This window comes from Nilaparvata lugens, chromosome 8, assembly GCF_014356525.2.
Source record: "Nilaparvata lugens isolate BPH chromosome 8, ASM1435652v1, whole genome shotgun sequence".
In the NCBI taxonomy this organism is placed as follows: domain Eukaryota; kingdom Metazoa; phylum Arthropoda; class Insecta; order Hemiptera; family Delphacidae; genus Nilaparvata; species Nilaparvata lugens.
Window position 1 is genome coordinate 29,355,755 of NC_052511.1, and position 21,418 is coordinate 29,377,172.

The 21,418-nt window shown below is 37.3% G+C and overlaps 1 protein-coding gene across 1 annotated transcript in view; it reads right to left on the reverse strand.

Moving 5' to 3' along the window:
* LOC111043698 (nuclear protein localization protein 4 homolog) overlaps window positions 1-21,418 on the reverse strand; it is a 101,420-nt gene that overhangs the window by 44,215 nt on the left and 35,787 nt on the right. The window contains exons 7-9 of the mRNA XM_022328717.2: window positions 6,579-6,758; window positions 5,177-5,314; window positions 2,922-3,069 (exon numbers count right to left, since the gene is read on the reverse strand). Of these exons, the coding sequence (XP_022184409.2) occupies window positions 2,922-3,069; window positions 5,177-5,314; window positions 6,579-6,758 (466 nt within the window). The remainder of the gene's footprint in view (window positions 1-2,921; window positions 3,070-5,176; window positions 5,315-6,578; window positions 6,759-21,418) is intronic.

Sequence of the window (21,418 nt, forward strand, 5' to 3'; positions counted from 1 at the left end):
AATAATGTAGTAATGTATGGACTATCAAGTAACCAAGTGATAAATAGCCACGTTTACACCAAAGTTGTCATCAACATGTTTTTCCCCTTCCTTATACATTGTACCAGATTAAACGCAACTTGGCAAATACATTATGTTATGTGTTTCTGCAAACAAAATTTGTTTGCCAAGTTCCGTTCAATCTAATAGAATTTATAAGGACAGGAAAAGAATTATTTTGATGACAACTTATGCCTACTCTATACCTATTGCAAATTAATAATAAAATTGTATTACACAATACAATGTGTATACTGTATACATAGTATATCGTAAGTAAGAAAATACTACTTGTCAGGATATAATCCAACTTTTCATTTCGTTGTAAAGGTGATCTTGCAGTTCACTTCATCCACTCGATAATTTAATGTTGTTTCATTTCATTTCAATCCAAATCACCCAATAAACAATATTATTATTATTAGTAATATCAAAATGAGTGCAATAAATTGTTAGATATTTATAATAATATTGTACCACTAGTCCACTATATCACTTTCTGTAGTCCACAAAATATCCAAATCCTGTTTTTCACTGCGAAAGGATGATTATACATAGGGTTGCCACCTTTGTTTGAGAAAAATAAAGTACATTGGTAATCACAGGCCTAAAAATATAGTATATTAGGTTTAAATAAAGTACATGTCATTTTACCTCTATATTCAAAAAGTCAGCATTCTGTGGCATTCTGATATACTCACAAGAATACAAATTATTGACATGAATATCACTGATTACTTTTAGAATCCATTATAATTATTGATAGAATAATCAGATTTATCCAAATAAGAACATAATAGCTTGGAAAGTTAATCAATAACTAACATACTGGTATGACGAAAATAATCATAAATCATTAAAAAGATGAATTGATTCCATTTGTTACAAAGCACACGCTCATACAGGAGAATTGTTTAATATAGTAACATGAAAAAAAACATAATATATTTTATTTAATCCAAAAAGTTTTAGAGTTGGTCTTCTAAATTCAAAATGTAAGTTATACTCATTGAAAAAATGCATAATATTGTTACTCTTTAACAATTTAATCAACTCTAGGCTATTCCAAAATAATTTGAGGTACACAAGATAAGGAAATTTAATGCAAAAAATTGCACTCTGGCCAAAGATATGTATACTTCTCAAAATACAATTTTAAATGATTCATTAAAAACATAAAGCATCCTTTATTTATATGAAATATTTAAAAGAAGGACCGGTTCTACTTATTTTAGCCATTTTAAAGTTCAAAAGAAAAATGAATAAATAAATAAAAAAGTATTGACTAATTTATGTACATATAAAGGTGCGTACAGATTTACGCACCGCGAACATGAGCAATTCACTTTTAATCAGCTGATGCCAAGATTTTTATAACTGTATCTTACCGTTTCTGTAAAAATACAGATATAGTCAGCTGATTAAAAGTGAATTGCTCATGTTCGCGGCGCGTATATCTTTACGCACCTTAAGACTATCCTCCATATTAAGCTGCGTATACATATTCACGCTTCCAACCCGCACCGAGCACGCTCCTCCCTCGTACCGCCCTCGTACCACCATCGAACCACAGTCGCACCGCCCACGCACCCATCATGAACGTTACGGAAGATGTTAGATTTTCTCGCGTTCCCCGGTCGAACCACTGTTGCTCGCCGGTCGATCATCAATCGCTCTGCTGGAGTGACGTTCGGTTGCGGAGCAGAGCGACAGTCTGTACGCACCTTTATGTTCTATTTCTTGGTTTGCATAATTTTATCAGAAATGGGATTATCTAAATCGAATTGAATGATATTTATTAGCTTATTACTATTTAATTTTGCTGTAGTGTAGATATGAAATCTTCTTTTACATTAATTTAATTTACTGCTTTTGCTTCCAACGATTGAAATCTTTATATTAGCATTCATATCAATATATTTATGTTTTTCTTTTATCAAGCGCTCCACAAGGCTGATTATTGAGTACGGTATTATTTTTTTGATTTTAGAGCTTGAGTGCTCCTGGAAAATTAAATGAAGGGTGCTTTATGTTCTTAATAACTTTTATAAGTAGCCCATGCAAATAAAGTAATTTTGAATGGATATTCAAAATACAATACATGAATATAATGGAATACAAAATGAGTTTAATAATGCATTTTAAATTTAATAAAAAATCAATTAGTATTCTTGAAAATATATTTCTTATTGATTTTGGCCTTCATCAATAAATAATTGTTACTGGTGAAGAGTTGCAAAGCATCTTTGCAATCAACATTCAAATTGAAATAAATCATAAATTCATTATTTCTTATAAGATTCGAAGATGCTTTGCTCCTCTCATCTCTCCACTTATTATTCATCACCGAAAAAACCATTTCCACAAATGCTGAAGTGGCAGGGATAGAGAGTAAATATGAAACCACTTTATACAAATTCTTGAACTCATCAGCAACACATGCACTGAAAAGATGTAGCCAATATTTAGTTAAAATCTGACAGTCTCCGCCACTCTACTAACCTAAAATGTTTTGATTTCCTCGTACTTTATTATATAGAACTTTATTGAGCAAACTAAAGTATTTTTGCGTACTTTATCTTGCTTACAAAGTATAAAGTACAAGACCTCCAAATAAAGTACAATACTTAATTATATAGTACGGGTGGCAACCCTAATTATACACAAAAACCTAATAGCTCAGTTGAAAAGCAATTTTAGAGGGGATTTTTCAAACACAAGTTTTACTTTGCCGCTCTGCTCTGTTTGGTATTGCAGAGACAATATCGGTTGCTTCACATGGGTGGAATACAGTCCATTTCGACTATTTGGGAGAAGTTCTACTTTTGGTCAGTTTCATGGTTTCTTACTGAACTGATTTGATGAATGCTTCACCTACACACCTGTTACACAGATAGTGACGAACTTTGAGCCGAATGACTGCGACGGAGAGAAGCGACACACGTTTGGATGATGATTCTGCAAGTGACCCGCCATTATGCACTCTTGAGCGGTCAGAAAATGACTTTCCATGTTCCTGATGTGCTTCACCTGAAAATAATCGAGAAAAACTATAAAATTGGAAAGAAAATAAAAGTAAACTTGGAAAGAACAATCTAGAAAGAGTGAAATGTCTTGCCTTATTTTTTTTCAAATTCAAATGATCTTTAATAAAAAAAAAAGTAATACAGCAGCAGAAACATTAGATAAATAGTGAATATTCCCCACAAAGACAACAAGTCTGGGTGTGGGGAATGAGCACCGAGAACTGCATTATAACAACCTGACAGTTGAAGATTTACAATAAAAAAACAAAAAAACAATAGAATAAGTAAAGTAGAGTAAATAAAAAAATAAAAAAGCATCTTTAGAGGATGTGGAGAGCACTTAATGTTGTTGAACCCAAATTTCTGTAGGTAAAAAAAATACATATATATATATATAATATATATATATATATATATATATATATATATATGGTACTGAAAAAAAGAAAAAAAATGTAGTACGAACTGAATAATTTTAAGAGACATACAGAGTCCTGCATATCCAGACGAACATTCACAACCAGGGGTGATGTTCAATGGATATAGGCGGATTGGATGAGCCGCGATGCGGCGTCCCTACCAATTTCAAACAGCCACCTTTTAAGGTAGCTTTTAAAGGTGCTAATGCTGACAACATTTTCCATTTGCTTCAGATGGTAGCCGATGAGGCCCCTCCCCAGGCCAGGATGTCATATGAAATTATTAATTGAATGTATGAGAAGTAAACTACTCTGAGTTGGGAAAGAGGAAGAACTTCTTTCAGGAGTCTGAATGCTTATATCATTCTTCGAACCCGCTGCCTTAGGTATGCAACATGAGGAGCCCAACTCAGTCTGTGATCTATTATAACTCCAAGATACTTATATTGCTCCACACGTTGCAATACCCCACAGCCACAGGTGGCCGACTTATAATCATCGCATGAGTGAAGTTTGAGGACGAGGTCCTGCGATGGGGCACTATTGATTTTGGAGTATATGGGTAGGTACTTGGTCTTATCAACGTTGAGAGTGAGTTTATTCTGGTCAAGCCAAAGTAGGCCCAAATGAAACAATTGCTGTGTCATCCGCAAATAAAAATAGCTTACTATTAAAATCAACTTTAGACAAGTTATTTATATATACCAAAAAAAGCAGCGGGCCTAAGGTACTACCCTGAATGACTCCATAGTCAACTTTCTCTGCCTCGCTACAGACTCCATTGATACAAACTGTCTGTTTACGGTTACATAAATAGCTCTGGAACCATTCGAGAGGAATCCCCCTTACTCCACAGCATTTCAATTTAAGGAGCAGCTTATCTCTGTCTACAGCATCAAATGCCTTGGCAAGGTCAAGGAAGGTAATCAATACATGATCACCCTCGCCGACCTTCTGCACAATCTCCTTAGTTATGTCAAACATTGCATTTGATGTATTACGATATAGATGCTTGAAATGAGGAGCAACAAGCGCATTAATCATAAAAAAGAAATATTGATTTTTTTTTTAATCTTCAGAAATTGGAATTTGTTATTCTCTTTCCTATTTACAATAATATTTTCAACCCTAAAAATGCATTTTTCTTAACTTGCCTATTTTTGTATTTGGATTGAACCTCTATTGTACCATTACACTAATTTGTTGATTTTATGTGTATTTTTCTGATTTTATTCATTAATTCATGGTACATTAATGCATTTCGAGGAATAAACTAACATATTCATTTTGTTTGACATCATAGTGTCTAGTTGTCCACCCTTCAACCTAACTATCTGATCCAATTTTAGAAGAGAAAATATATACAATACAAGAATGCATATAATAATATATATAATGTACGTAACACTGTAACTAATACTGCTGTGAAAAACTAAATAGAGTTTGCATCAATTTTCTAACTTCAAAATCACATTACTTCTTACCTAACCTAACCAATAATAGTAGGATAAAGGTAGGGATAAATCCAAGGTAGGGATAAATCCAAGGTAGAAAATACTTGGTGTAATTAGTTTTATATATCTTAGTGGTATGGTAACTTATCTAGCAAATAGAGTATTTGTCAAAATCTGAGTAATGGATTAAGGATTGGTTGAATAGTAAATATGATACAATCTATGCATAGCCACTCACCGTTCCTTTTTTGAGATCTTCTGGCAACAAGTCTGTGAATATCCAGCCAACTCGTCTAAGACCCAACTTTCCAGCGACTTCATCTATCAGCGCTTCTCTCTCATCAGGCAACAGTTTCACATGATCTTTACTACTTTCCTATACAAAAAAAGTCAAACACTGCGTCAATATTATAAACCGAACACTTTTTCAATAAATATCGAATCAATGTGAGTTTTTTCTCATGAAAAGAAAGAGACACCCTTCTTTAACATTGAAAAATGTATAGTTTGCAGCCTTCATACTGTACATGTTTCTTAGGAGACATATTTCTAATTAATCAAGTGAAGGAGATATTATTCTCTCTTTTTATGAAATGTTTGGAATGATTAGTGGAGCTTGTCTGGTGAGGGATATGGAAACGTATAAATGATACAATTTATGGATAAAAATGGGTCAGTATTGAAGAAAATGTTCAATTTACTATTAAAAAATTGATATGAAAGTTTCAGAAGGTCATTAAATCCATAATTGATGGAAGCAAATTAATATAGGATCAACATATATTTCTGAGTGTTACTTACAATGAATTATATGGGTCACTTAATAAGTGAGGAAGCAATTTGTTTTATGAACAAACCAAACATCAAGAGTGAGAGCTATCATCTGTAACTGTAATCTGAAATTAATTGGGGTTATGATTCAGCTGTAAAAATAAATAATGTTCATGAAAAGAGAGCTGGATTTGAATCTATTAGCTTATAAATTATGAGAACAGGCCTAGTTGCGAGTTAACTAATCGAATTCATCCGATTTGTATTGTTGGAGAAGCCGTTTGATTGGACCACCACTGTGAGTCTGAGTTGCCATGCATCACGATTCCAAAAGTCATTGACGTCTTTAATTTTCCGTGACCATTCTCAAACAACCTCATCACTTATAATAAGGTTTCCTGCTTAAACTTGGATCATTCCTCGTCATACTTAGGCTATGCTTAACTATTGAATTTTGATTGCAAAAACTAATAAACCTACGAAAATCACTTGGCGGGAAACTCAACTGACGCAGCCATGTTTGTGGGTCTCTAACTCGACAACAATTGACAATCTGACCGCTCTGATCACAGGACGTTTGGTGAGGATGACAAGCTGTTCAGCTCTGTGGAAGTCGTTTGTCTGTGACCTATGATATGTGATCGGAGGTTCAATGAAAAAATGAACCTCGTATAATTTAATCTACACCGTCAACATTCCTTATGAATAAATAATAACATAAATGCTCCTCATACAACGAATGCTGACGGTTCAAAGTGAATCTCACCATAGAAAAGTGAGTACTAATTTTGAAATTCACATATTTTCGAATGGAATTGATGACAGTACCATTTACGAATATATGAGAATGTAAATGAGCATTAACATACCTGAGGAGGCTCATAGATGGCGGATATAGTGGATCTGATACCCAGCGGTACATCATTGTGCACTTCGTACCTGCCATACAGATAGCCAATACGCTGGTGACCTGTGGTCCTCCAGTAATCCAAAAATCGTTCCACTAACTGCGGATTCTCAAACATTGCACTATCCACATGCCTGTAGACCTGTAACATACATCGTACAACATAAAATTACTATTATATTCGGGTTTGGTAACGAAATGTAGACCGACAATGACGTACGCTCTTTCAGAGACGATCGACTTGTATAATACCCTAATTCGGTCACAAGATAAGTAATATTACTGACTGACATTGAACTATATGCAAGCTGAGCTAGTTTGACTGACATGTTTATGTCATGAAGGAATTATCCTAAGCAGGGGGAAATAATCGAGATATTATTAACTTACAAATTTAAAGGTCTTGAAACCCTACATTTTGTTTTTATAATGTGGTTCGGAATCCACCTAAAACTGTAGGTCCATTTATCTCTCATTATCATCTGCCTCATTACCCACGCACAAGCCTAAAGCTCATGTGGGCATCGCAGTCAGCAAAAAAAAAAGAAAATTCACATCACATCGTTACACCATTAATTCAATTAATTTCGAGCGGGAAAACATTTTTTCGGGCTATGAATATTCGAATGTTCAACTAGGAATAATTTTTTACTTTCTTTCCAAAATTCATTTTGTTTCAGTTATCAGTTATTTTGTTTCAGCTAGTCTTCTGACTATCAGTAACGTACAAAAATGTTCCAACATCCATTAGTTAGAAGAAGTTATCATTTCTCACTCCTCCATGTTCAAGTGATATACACAATATTCAATTATTTATATTAACGAATCTATAGTGAGATTCACGTTATAAAGACAGTGGAAATTATAGGACGGCATGGTTGCCAATTTTCTGTTACTACCGTCTACATAGTAGATAGTAAGTTGTGATTCTAGCAATTCCGCAGTATCTGATAATAATTAATATCTATTAATAATCAGTCTTCTTCTTCTTCTTCTTCTTCTTCTTCTTCTTCTTCTTCTTCTTCTTCTTCTCCCTTGCCTTTTTCCATTATTTGGGGTCGGCTCTCCTGCATCTTAGTCGCCAGTGATTGCGATCTTGGGTCGTCTCTGGCGTTAGTTGCAATTGTCTCATATCCCTAAGCACTAGTGCCATCCATGTTAGGCGTGGTCTGCCTCTGCCCCTTGGCCCCTGTCACTCTATCTCCAGCACTTTTCTAGTCATGTTTTCAGGTGGGCGTCTCTTTACATGGCCGTACCATCGCAGTCTTCCATCTATTAATAATTAATATTAATAATGATCGATTCTATATATCAATAATACTGTATATTATTCGTCAAGAGCATTATTCGCAAATTTATTGATTTTTTTAATCAAACGTATCTTAGCTCACGATTATATTTTTTCAAAATTCATTCACCTCACATGAAAGAGGAGATTCTGTTCTTCAAGTCAAGACCAAGTACCATTTTTTATCATTTCGGGTTACCGAGATACACAGTTTTGAATATTGAAATTGGCAATTTTTCTGTGTATTTAATTTAAATAGGGGCTAAAATACACTAAAAGAGGAATTTCTTATTTTTTCATCAAATTTCAGTTATGATACATGATTTTGAACCGCCTTGACGAGCTGAGAAGAATTAGCTGTAGTACGAGGATATGATCATTCTGTCAAAAGTTATAAGTGTTTAAAGTTTTGATCCTTGACGTATCCTTATGACGTACCCCCCCCCCCCCCCCCACCACTAGGAAATACTGAAATTAAATGTTTCTAACGGGTGATTCTCATAGAAAATAACCCTCTTGAGATGATTTCAGCCGAAATATGTATTTTTTTGTTAGGAAGGCCTTGAAAAGGTATTATAATGAAAAATTTGTATTTTGGCTGTAGGACATGGTTTTCTATTTTTGGGTGTATTCCCCCTCCCACCACTACTAAATTCGAAAATTTCTAAGGAATCCTGTTCATAATGAATTGTTCTTTCACGTGATGTGTGGTTTTTCATCTATACTGGAAAAATAACCAAGTTGTTTAGGGTAGAAGTGGTATGTTTGCAAAATTTTGAAAACCACTTAAAAAATACCCCTTTTTTGAAAATTCGTAACTCCGGAACCAAAAATGGTAGAATCCTGCGCGACCACTCAATTTATTTTAAATTTTGTCGAGAATGATTTTTCTTGAGAAACTCAAGGTTTACGAGATAAAATGAGAAAATTGGAAAAAATCCGAAATTTTGGGGGGTTTTGGGGGTCAGCAAATTTCAGATTCGAATTCAGAGCCCCAAAATACATATAGAACCGTCGAGAAAAATTCTTTCGGGGCTGTTTCCTGAAAAATGATCATTTGACTGGACTATTTGGAATCCATCTGGGATGTGAAGAAGCCTAAGGGATGAACTGGAAAGGATTGCAGAAGATGTTATAGGAGTGGAAAGGCAAGAACAGACCAAAACATGGTTTGACTACGAATGCCAAGAGGCAACAAACAAAAAGAACACAGCCTATAAGAAGATGCAGCAGAGTCGAGGGACAAGGAGTACAGCCGAACAGTATAGAGCTATGAGAAGAGCTGAAAAGAGGATACATAAGAAAAAGAAGAAAGAATGGGAGAAGAAAGAGCTGGAGATCCTAGAAGCTGCGAGAGATAGGAATGAAACAAGAAAGTTTTACAACAAAGTTAATATAGGAAGAAAGGGTTTTATGCCAAGAACAACTTTGTGCAGAGCAAAGGATGGTGAACTGCTGAGTGAGCCGGGGAAAGTTTTGCGAAGATGGAAGGAGCACTTTGAAGAACTGTACCATCCTGCAATTCCACTGGAAACGCCGGATGAAGAGGTAACTATCAACACCGACCTGGCAGAACAACCCCCTCCATCGGTGCGGGAGGTCCAATTGGCAGTGGAAAAGTTGAATAGAAACAAGGCACCAGGAGAAGATGGAATCCCAGCAGAACTTCTGGAAGATGCTGGAGATCACCTTGCTGAACAACTGCAAAAAGTGATCCATAAGGTGTGGGTGACAGAGCGGATGCCTGAGGACTGGACAGTAGGTGAAAATCAAATATTCTCGCTGCGACAGATTCTAGAGAAGGCTCATGAATATAATACAGGAACCTCCCACCTCTTCTTGGATTTCACCGCGGCCTATGACAGTATCCTGAGAGTAAGGCTATTCGAAGTCATGGAGGAATTTCAATTCCCAAGGAAGCTCATCAACCTTACAAAAGCATCCTTGTCTAAAGTTGTATGCCGGGTGAAGATACAAAACCATCTGTCGGAGCCTTTTGAGATGGAGGCAGGGCTGAGACAAGGAGATGCTCTTTCATGTTTGTTATTTAATATAGCTTTAGAAAAAGTCATTCGTGAGTCAAAAGTCAACACTGAAGGGAATATTTTTTATAAATCAACCCAAATTCTCGCGTACGCAGACGACATTGATATCATTGGAAGATCGGTGAATGATATGAAGGAAGCCTTTAAAAATATTAAAAATGCAGCATTGCAAATGGGCCTTCACATAAATGAAAACAAAACAAAGATCATGATCACATCAACGAACCACAACATCGGGGAGAGGCTTCAGATGGATGATAAATGTTTTGAGGTTAAAGATGATTTTGTATACCTGGGCTCCCTCGTCGATGGTAAAAACGAAACAACAAAGGAGGTGGAAAGGAGAATTCTCCTGTCCAGCAGATGCTTCTATGGTCTCTCCAAGTATATAAAAAACAAAGTGCTGAGCAGAGCCACAACGTTTAAAATTTATCGCTCGCTAATCCTGCCAGTACTCATGTATGGCAGTGAAACATGGAGACTGTCCAAAAAAGACGAGAGCCAACTCAAAGTTTTTGAGAGGAGGATACTGCGAAGCATCTGTGGTGGAATAAAAGTGGATGAGACCTGGCGGAGGAGGAAGAATGAGGAGCTCTACCAAGTATGTTGTGAACCTGATGTGGTCAAAATGATAAAAATTGGTAGACTGCGATGGGCTGGCCACCTTATTCGGGCAGATGAGACATACCCACCAAGGAGACTCATGCTGTACAGGATGGAAGGGAGACCTGAACGCAAAAATAGGTAGAGAAGAGAGATTTCAGAGTGTGATAGGGAAAGAGAGCTTACACAGTGAAAGTAATGATAACGGGAGGCGAGTGATAGATCTTGCTGTAAGAAAGGATATGATTATAAATAGCACCCAGAAACAGCGAAAAAACATCAAAAAAGCTACCTGGTGTTCACCGGACGGGGTCACATCAAATCAAATAGATCATATTTTGATCGATAAAAGACACTGTACTGATATAACAAATGTGGAAAGCTGTAGAGGGGCTGATATAAACTCAGACCACTATATGGTCAGGATTGGTTGTAGACAGCGTATCGCAGTGACAAACAATAAGAGAGCAAAAACGCAAGCTCGTTTTGATGTGGCAAAACTGAAAGAAGAGGCGGTGTCACACAGATATGAGGAATGCTTGAAGAACTATCTGGAACAGAAAGAGGATGCATGGAACACTGAGGGAGTAGAAGGGAAATGGAGTATTCTGAAGGAAAGTGTGATTGGAGCTGCAAGGGAAGTTGTTGGCTCTAGAAAGAAGGAAATTCAGGCTCGCTGGTTTGATGAAGAATGCATAACTGCAATTGAAAGACGAAATAGGGCCAGAATGAAAATGATCCAGAGAAAAACATGGGGAACTGTGGAAGATTATAGATCAGAAAGGAGGATAGCGGATAAGTTATGTAGAAGAAAGAAAAGAGCATATGAGAAGCAGCAGTTGGAGAGTATAGAAGAGCATTATGGCAGAGGAGAGATGAGAAAGTTTTACAAAAAAATAAGAGAAGATAAGAAAGGGTTTCAACCCAGGGCAGTGTACTGCAAGGATAAATTAGGAAATATGATAGGAGATGAACAAGAAATAAAGAGGAGATGGAGAGAACACTTTGATGAAGTCTTGAACCATGGCCAACAAGAAACTGAAACTGCTTATGATGATGTGAGAACGGTACAAGAGGAAGTGGGTAGACCAATGCTTAATGAGGTGAAAGAGGCTATCAAAGATCTTGAAAACAATAAGGCCCCTGGGTTAGATCTAATAACGGCAGAACTTGTTAAAAAAGGAGGGGACATGTTTGTACAGAGGATGCATGCTCTAATCAATGAAATATGGTTAGAAGAAAAAATGCCAGAAGAATGGAGCATTGGTATAATTTGTCCAGTTCATAAAAAGGGGGACAAAATGGAGTGCCGAAACTACAGAGGAATCACCCTACTGGGTATTCTGTACAAAGTCTTTGCCAAAATTCTAGCAAAAAGGATGACGCCATTGATAGAATGTAATATTGGAGAGTATCAATGTGGTTACCGGCCAGGAAGATCAACAGTCGACCATATCTTCACAATCAGGCAAATTCTGGAAAAATGCTATGAGTTTGATGTCAACGTGCAACAGATATATATTGATTTCCAACAAATTGATTTTAAGAAGAATTTTTGGAGCAATTGTGAGCTCAGCAGGCTATCAAAATAATAAAAATTATGATTGCCAAAACTGAAATAATAAAGTTATATTCTGCTTGGGTTGGTAATCCAGACAAAGCCCAGCTGAGATTAGCAAGAAAATTTCCACTCGTTCACTGGCTCCTTGTTTCTTGAAGATTGATGGCTGTTAAAAAACGTGAAATTGCTCTGAATTATTTTAAATGTTTTATGTTTTAAATGTTAAATTATAGTCGGATCTGGAAATTAGAAAAATAGGCGGTATAAAAAATGAAATCCCAGAGTTGAAAATTGCTTAAAATTGAGTATAATTGCTTAAATAACATATAATATATGCATAAGTTAATATGCGTGTAAAATCTGACAAAGCATCTTTGGAACGGTTCCACTTGTTTTTCGTTCCGCTACTACTCCACTACTACGTAGACATCATGTCGTCATCATGTCTGTCTGTCTGCGCGCTGTGTCCTTTGTGCGTCTGCGCAGACCAGTATCGTCTCAGTCGCGGTTTTTTGCCACTGCTCAATCAGCTGGTTTTCTATACCTTTATTCGTATTTTTTTCGTCGGATTGTTTGCCGTTGTAATTTTAATATTTGTGCTATTCGATTTTTTAGAATTTAATCTTGTCTTTTGGCATCTTACCTTTTAGATATTTGCCACTTTTTCAACATACGTTTCCAAACGTTTTCGTACGTGGCTACATTTCCGCCTTCTCGTTTTTGTTGCTAGCGTTTTTAGCTTTTCCTGTCTATTCTTTTCATGGAGGTCGGCGAGTGTGCGTACCTTGCGCTCGGTCTAAACCTTTCATCTGAATTCATCGGAATTGCAAAACCTTTTTAAAGTGTGAATTATTCTTCAAATTAATTCGTTTGTTCTATTCTTCATTGTGACTCAATTATTCATCGATTGCTTCGCATATTTGCTTTGATAGACTTTGCTAAGTTTACAACCGCGTGTGAACGTTTCATCACTATTCATTTGATCTACAAACCTTTTTAAAGTGTGAATTATTCTTCAGATTAATTCGTTTGTTCCATTCTTCAGTGTGATTCAATTATTCATCGAGTTCTTCACTCAATTACTCTGGTAAAATTGGATAAACTTTGTCTAAAAATTGCAACCTCATGTAAGCTTCAGTTGCCATTTTTTCTACAATTGGCTTTACCTCGTGAACCTCAAACTTTCAAGTGCATCATCTCTACTGTTTGGAAATCAATCCAAAAATTCCACAATTTGAAGATCGGATTATTCATTTGGAATTCTACTCGCTCCAGCCTACTTTTCCATTGGGGGATTCGCCTGCTGTAATGGACGTTTCCATGCTTGTCATTGCATGGCCTAATCACTTCATCGCTTGCTGATGTCCTGTTCCTGTTGGTATTGCGGAGTCGTTGCCTGTCTGCCTGGCCGCATCTCCTCTTCAAAATTTTATTCAGGTTATGTAAATCGTTCTTTTCAATTTTCATTTACGTATACATCATTATTGTTTTATTAATGTCTATCTTGACATTCAACTCATTGAGGCCACTGACGCCTACCTTTTATTTGATTAATGTCTATCTTGACATGCAATTCACTAAGGCCATCGACGCCTATTATTCATTGGATTTGACAGTTACCCTTGACTTCACAAGTGATTTTTTGAGGCCACTGACGCCTACTTATTATTTGATTAATGTCTATCTTGACATGCAATTCACTAAGGCCATCGACGCCTATTTATTCATTGGATTTGACAGTTACCCTTGACTTCACAAGTGATTTTTTGAGGCCACTGACGCCTACTTATTATTTGATTAATGTCTATCTTGACATGCAATTCACTAAGGCCATCGACGCCTATTTATTTATTGGATTTGACAGTTACCCTTGACTTCACAAGTGATTTTTTGAGGCCACTGACGCCTACTTATTATTTTATTAATGTCTATCTTGACATGTAATTCACTAAGGCCATCGACGCCTATTTATTCATTGGATTTGACAGTTACCCTTGACTTCACAAGTGATTTTTTGAGGCCACTGACGCCTACTTATTATTTTATTAATGTCTATCTTGACATGTAATTCACTAAGGCCACCGACGCCTATTAATTCATTGTATTTAACAGTTACCCTTGACTTCACAAGTGATTTTCTGAGGCCACTGACGCCTATATAATTGTATTCAATTGTAGCAATTATTCTTTGTATTTAACAGCTACCCTTGGCTTCACAAGTGATTTTTATGAGGCCACTGACGCCTATATATATTGTATTCAATAGTAGCAACTATTAATTCTCTGGATTTGACAGCTACCCTTGGCTTTACAAGTGATTTTCTGAGGCCATTGTTGCCTATTACTCGTTCTAATTGATGTCTGTCTTGACATTCAATTCATTGAAGGCCCATGTCGCCTATATTCTACCTGGATTATCTTCACATTGTATTTATTAGCTACCCTTAGCTTTTAAGTGTTATTCTAAGGCCAGTAACGCCTATTAATTGTTTGGTCGAAGTCTATCTTGACATTCAAATCACTGAAGGCCTATGCCACATATTTTTTATGTATGTTATTTGCTGAGCATTTTTTACAGCTTATTGTCATTTTTTAATCATTATTATTGTACCTTAGTAATAACTTTCATTATTGCACTCAATTTATATTGATTTCAGGTATCATTATTAATACCTTTGCATTTATTGCAATATCATTATACCAATATCATTAATAATTTAATATTATTACTACCTTTGTATTGTCAGACCTTAATGGTCATTAATGTCATTGACCTAATTTCATTTAAATTTTGTAGTTCTCTACATTATTTCACATGTTGTAATTTTCCCAAGATTTGACTCATTGTTTTTGTATGTGGCCATCTGCCTATTATTATTTAAGGATTCACAAACTTAACCTACTTACAATTGCCTTTGTATGTGGCCACCTGCCTATCATTATTTTATTGATCCCAAGATACTTGATACAATTGTTTTTGTATGTGGCCATCTGCCTACTATTATCATCTTATTATTATTAAATCTTATATTGTTGATTCATTTAGTCTTTTATTGGCGTATTCACCACACTTCAAGCTATCAGTATTTTTATGTACAGAATTCAAAGATTTATTTGTAGGTATTTATACCAACTATCATCCACAGTCCACTGCCCTGCCCTTGGATTCTGTCATAAAAATTGGTCCTCCGGGCCGGATTTTTGACCCAGTGTTACTTAGGATAATTGTTAATTGGACCAATTATAAAAATTGGTCCTCCAAGCCGTTCATTTTTGAGCCAGTCTTCACTTAGGATAATTGTTAATTTTTATTACCCATTTCTTGGTCCATTGAGCCTTGGGGTTTCAGTGACCGTGTGCCTAATAGTCTAGCTTGACGCCAATGATTAGGTCCCACTCTAGTGTATATTTTATTTCATTGTACCTTTGTATGTTTATATTGTTTAATATTAAGCATTCACACACTTGTTTCAAATTTTCAGTACTGGCTGCAACTCAAAGCACGCTGCGACTATCAACTATCTTGTACCCTGAGAGACTGAACCGCACTGAACTGGTCACAGACGGCTATTGCGCATTGAGAAAACAACACACGGCATACCACACCACCTTGCGAGCTCGCTACTTGACTCGCCGCACAACAAGCTTGATACAACTTGCCTCAAACCCACAGGCGTGCCTCTCTGCGTACTGGACCAGCGCCCAAGGTTGCTTATTGGCGCAGCAATCGCATTGCTACAGTGCTTACTTGTCATTCACTCAGGTTTTTCTGTTAATTTTTAAGCATGTCCGATCATGAGGAAGATTCACTTCCTGAGCCTTCTGCTCTTTTCAATACAAGAGACAACTTACACCAGGAAATAGATTGGTTCATAACCAGCTATAACGATTATGTTGTGGACACTGAAGCCACTTATTATGAACTATTGACTGTAAAAAACGAACTAGGTTCACTTAGAATTAAGTATGATAAGATACATCAACAATTATCGAATTCAGAGTTGCAAGCTCAGGACACTTCAACTCATTTTGAGATACTCAATAAGTTTATCTCCATTACCTCTAAGGCAAACGCTGCATTAACTGCCTTTGAAAGCAGACAACGCATCAATGAGGCCACTGCTGGTGCTTCCCAGCGGCCAACATCTCAAAACGCACCTTTGGCAAATTTTCAGTTGCCTCAGATACCGCTTCCACGCTTCAATGGGGAGCTTTCAAAATGGCAAGCATTCTCAAGTGCTTTTACTAATATTATTGGTAATCAAGATAACATTAATGATTCATTGAAATTTTTCTATCTTCGTCAATCACTCAGTGGTGAAGCTCTTGCTAGAGTGGAACACATTGAAGCTGACGAAAATGGTTTTCAGCTTGCATGGAACCTCTTAAGGGAGAGGTATGACAACAAGAGATTAATTGCTGCCAGGCACGTCACGGCAATTGAATCTCCGCCTACCATAAAGCGTAACTGTCCGCAATCATTACGGGCATTCATTGACTTTTGCAAGTCCCACATCACCGCGCTCGAAGCGCTTCAACTTGGAGTCCAAATCAAGGACTTGTTGTATATGCACAAAATGTTGTTGCAGTTGGATACTGCTACTGTTCGAGAATGGGAAAAGAGTGTTGGTATAAACGACATTCCCACCATTGATAAATTCTGGAATTTTTTGGAATCACAATGCAAAATCATGGAAGCTGTTGCTTCAAGCTCAGCTAACCATCATCAAGGAAATGTACAGCAAAGTACATCCAACTCGGTTGGTGCTCATAGCAAGCCGAAGTTCAATCAAAGTCAATCAAATGTTCAAGCTAGGATGCAGGTTACTACCTCTTCTATGTCACCTTGTAGTTTTTGTAATTCTGTTGGTCATTTTCCAAATCGTTGTAATGAATTATTGAAGTTACAGGTTACTGATCGTTGGAATGCTGTCCGTGACAAAAGGTTATGTTATAATTGCCTCAAGCCTTTTGCACCCAATCATGTTTGTTCGGACAAGTCATGTACACTTTGTGGTAAGAGTCACCACACTGTTCTTCACAGGTCATATCCTCAATCATGGGACACTCAGCCTACTTCTAAGGATAAGGTAACTTCAAATGTTATTCATTCTCAATCCTTTGCTCCCTCCAGGGGTAAGAATGCTGTTTTGAATTCCGTCATGGTTCAGAATGTGGAAACAACTAAGCAAGCTGTTTCTCATGCAGAACAGCCTCAGAAGAACTCTCATGTCACAATGAGCTCCACTTCGTCACTGTGTTTGCAACAGCAATCAACTGTCGCCTTGTTACCTACTGCTGAAGTTTTGGTTCAAACTTCTAGTGGGGAATTTATTAAAGCAACCGCTCTTTTAGACTCTTGCTCTGATTGTAATTTGATGTCAACTAGGTTGGCTGAAAAATTGTCACTTGTTACCTTGTATTCTGACACTTTGATTCATAGTGTAGGTGAGAATAAGACCAAATCATCTGTTTCTCATTCAGTTTGCTTGTCTTCATCTGATCGTTCGTGGTCGGTTGAAGAAAATTGTATTGTAGTTGATAGCATATCATCTAATGTTCCTAGTGTGAACATTGATCTTTCCAAAATTTCAATTCCTGTTGAACTCAAATTAGCGGATCCATTGTTTGATCAATCTAAGCCTGTAGATTTGTTACTTGGTGCTGGTATATTCGCATCTATACTTCAGTCTGGTAAATTGTATTTAGCTCAAAACGCTCCCATTCTTCAGAAAACCAGTCTGGGTTGGGTCATATTTGGTCCTTGTAAAGCTATTCGTCCTATTGCAGCACCTCGTTCGTGCCTCCCCGCTTCACCTGTGGCCGCTCCCCGTAAGGTCATATCGAATTTTCTAACTTCAAATGATGTCTCTCATCAGTTAGAGAAATCAGTTCAGAAATCAGTTCAGGAAATCAGTTCTCAATCAGTTCAAGTATCAGCTACCACTTCTTCTCATAATGATGTTATTTCAGGTATAATCAATAGTTGCTCCACCTATCACAAAATCGTTCGTACAACAGCATATGTTCTACGGTTCATTCATAATTGTAGAAAACAAAATTCAGTCGCTCCGCGCTTTGGTCAATTAGCTGTCTCTGAAATTTCAGAAGCTGAACATTGTATCTTCAAATCTATTCAAGAAGAAGCTTTCTCTGCCGAACTTAAGGCATTGCGTCAAAATCAGGAGCTATTGCCTAATAGTTCTATTAAAGCCTTGTCACCATTTGTTCATTCAGATTCTCTGCTAAGAGTTGGTGGACGTTTACAAAATGCAAATGCTTCCTTTGATTACAAACATCAAATATTGTTGCCTAGCAATCATAAATTCACTCATGCATTGATTGTTGCTCACCATCGTCGTATAAGTCATGCTGGGGTGCAGGCCACCATGGCCAGTGTAAGACAACGATTTTGGTTTCCCTCCACCCGTCGCACCATCAAAAGTGTATTGCGGCATTGCATATTGTGTTTTCGCTTTTCGGCTCTTCGCTCTGAGCAAATCATGGGTAGTTTACCAGCGGCCCGCGTTCAGGCTAACTTTCCCTTTTATAATTGTGGTTTGGATTATGCCGGTCCTATTTCCATCCGTGTAGGTGGCCCCAAATCTCGTACTTTTTCTAAGGCATACTTGTCGCTGTTTGTGTGTATGGTAACTCGTGCCGTTCATATTGAAACTGTCTCGGAACTTACTTCCAAGGCATTTATTGCCGCTCTGATTCGTTTTTCTGCTCGTCGTGGCATCCCGCATTCCATTTTTTTGGACACCGCCACAACTTTCGTTGGTGCCAACAATGAGCTACGTGAGCTCCACGAATTTTTGTCCTCTGATCGTCTCAAATCAGATATTCATGACACTATGTCTGTACTCAACATCCAATGGCACTTCATTCCCCCTCGGGCTCCACACTTCGGTGGACTCTGGGAGAATGCGGTAAAAATTTCAAACGCATATTCCGTGTAGTCACTTTCAACAAGGTATTTAACTTTGAAGAAACCTGTACTCTTGCTGCTCAGGTCGAGGCCATCTTGAATTCGCGCCCTCTTGTTCCCTTGTCGGAAGATCCACATGATCTTGCCTACTTATCTCCAGGTCATTTTTTGATTGGACGTCCACTTACGTCATTACCCTTCTTGCCGCCCAACACCAAACACATTGACCATCGTTCGCGTTGGTATCAACTTGCCGTTTCTATTCAGGAGCTCTGGGATAGGTGGTCTCGTGAATATTTAACCACTCTTCAGAAAAAAGGCAAATGGTTAAACAATTATGAAAATTTGAAGGTCGGTACAGTTGTCATCTTGAGGGATCCTGGTTCCGCGCAGTCCACTTGGAAGCTGGCGCGCATTACTGAAGTTCATCCCAGTAAGGACGACAAGGTTCGAGTTGTCACTGTTCTCACTCCCTCCGGCACCTTTAAGAGGGCTATTTCGAGTTTAGCACCTCTTCCCATTGATGAGGATTCTAGTTAATCCCCTTGCTCTTATGGTTCATGTTGTATTTTCAGGTTTCATTGTTCTTTTCCCCTGGTTCTCACAAGGGGCCCAGTTTTCAATTTCCAATTGCCTTGCCAGATTTTACATATTCCTTACTTTTTCTTATTGTGCCATACCCCCGTATGACACAAGGGGCCCAGTTTATGTAAAATCTGACAAAGCATCTTTGGAACGGTTCCACTTGTTTTTCGTTCCGCTACTACTCCGCTACTACGTAGACATCATGTCGTCATCATGTCTGTCTGTCTGCGCGCTGTGTCCTTTGTGCGTCTGCGCAGACCAGTATCGTCTCAGTCGCGGTTTTTTGCCACTGCTCAATCAGCTGGTTTTCTATACCTTTATTCGTATTTTTTTCGTCGGATTGTTTGCCGTTGTAATTTTAATATTTGTGCTATTCGATTTTTTAGAATTTAATCTTGTCTTTTGGCATCTTACCTTTTAGATATTTGCCACTTTTTCAACATACGTTTCCAAACGTTTTCGTACGTGGCTACATTTCCGCCTTCTCGTTTTTGTTGCTAGCGTTTTTAGCTTTTCCTGTCTATTCTTTTCATGGAGGTCGGCGAGTGTGCGTACCTTGCGCTCGGTCTAAACCTTTCATCTGAATTCATCGGAATTGCAAAACCTTTTTAAAGTGTGAATTATTCTTCAAATTAATTCGTTTGTTCTATTCTTCATTGTGACTCAATTATTCATCGATTGCTTCGCATATTTGCTTTGATAGACTTTGCTAAGTTTACAACCGCGTGTGAACGTTTCATCGCTATTCATTTGATCTACAAACCTTTTTAAAGTGTGAATTATTCTTCAAATTAATTCGTTTGTTCTATTCTTCATTGTGACTCAATTATTCATCGATTGCTTCGCATATTTGCTTTGATAGACTTTGCTAAGTTTACAACCGCGTGTGAACGTTTCATCACTATTCATTTGATCTACAAACCTTTTTAAAGTGTGAATTATTCTTCAGATTAATTCGTTTGTTCCATTCTTCAGTGTGATTCAATTATTCATCGAGTTCTTCACTCAATTACTCTGGTAAAATTGGATAAACTTTGTCTAAAAATTGCAACCTCATGTAAGCTTCAGTTGCCATTTTTTCTACAATTGGCTTTACCTCGTGAACCTCAAACTTTCAAGTGCATCATCTCTACTGTTTGGAAATCAATCCAAAAATTCCACAATTTGAAGATCGGATTATTCATTTGGAATTCTACTCGCTCCAGCCTACTTTTCCATTGGGGGATTCGCCTGCTGTAATGGACGTTTCCATGCTTGTCATTGCATGGCCTAATCACTTCATCGCTTGCTGATGTCCTGTTCCTGTTGGTATTGCGGAGTCGTTGCCTGTCTGCCTGGCCGCATCTCCTCTTCAAAATTTTATTCAGGTTATGTAAATCGTTCTTTTCAATTTTCATTTACGTATACATCATTATTGTTTTATTAATGTCTATCTTGACATTCAACTCATTGAGGCCACTGACGCCTACCTTTTATTTGATTAATGTCTATCTTGACATGCAATTCACTAAGGCCATCGACGCCTATTTATTCATTGGATTTGACAGTTACCCTTGACTTCACAAGTGATTTTTTTGAGGCCACTGACGCCTACTTATTATTTGATTAATGTCTATCTTGACATGCAATTCACTAAGGCCATCGACGCCTATTTATTCATTGGATTTGACAGTTACCCTTGACTTCACAAGTGATTTTTTTGAGGCCACTGACGCCTACTTATTATTTGATTAATGTCTATCTTGACATGCAATTCACTAAGGCCATCGACGCCTATTTATTTATTGGA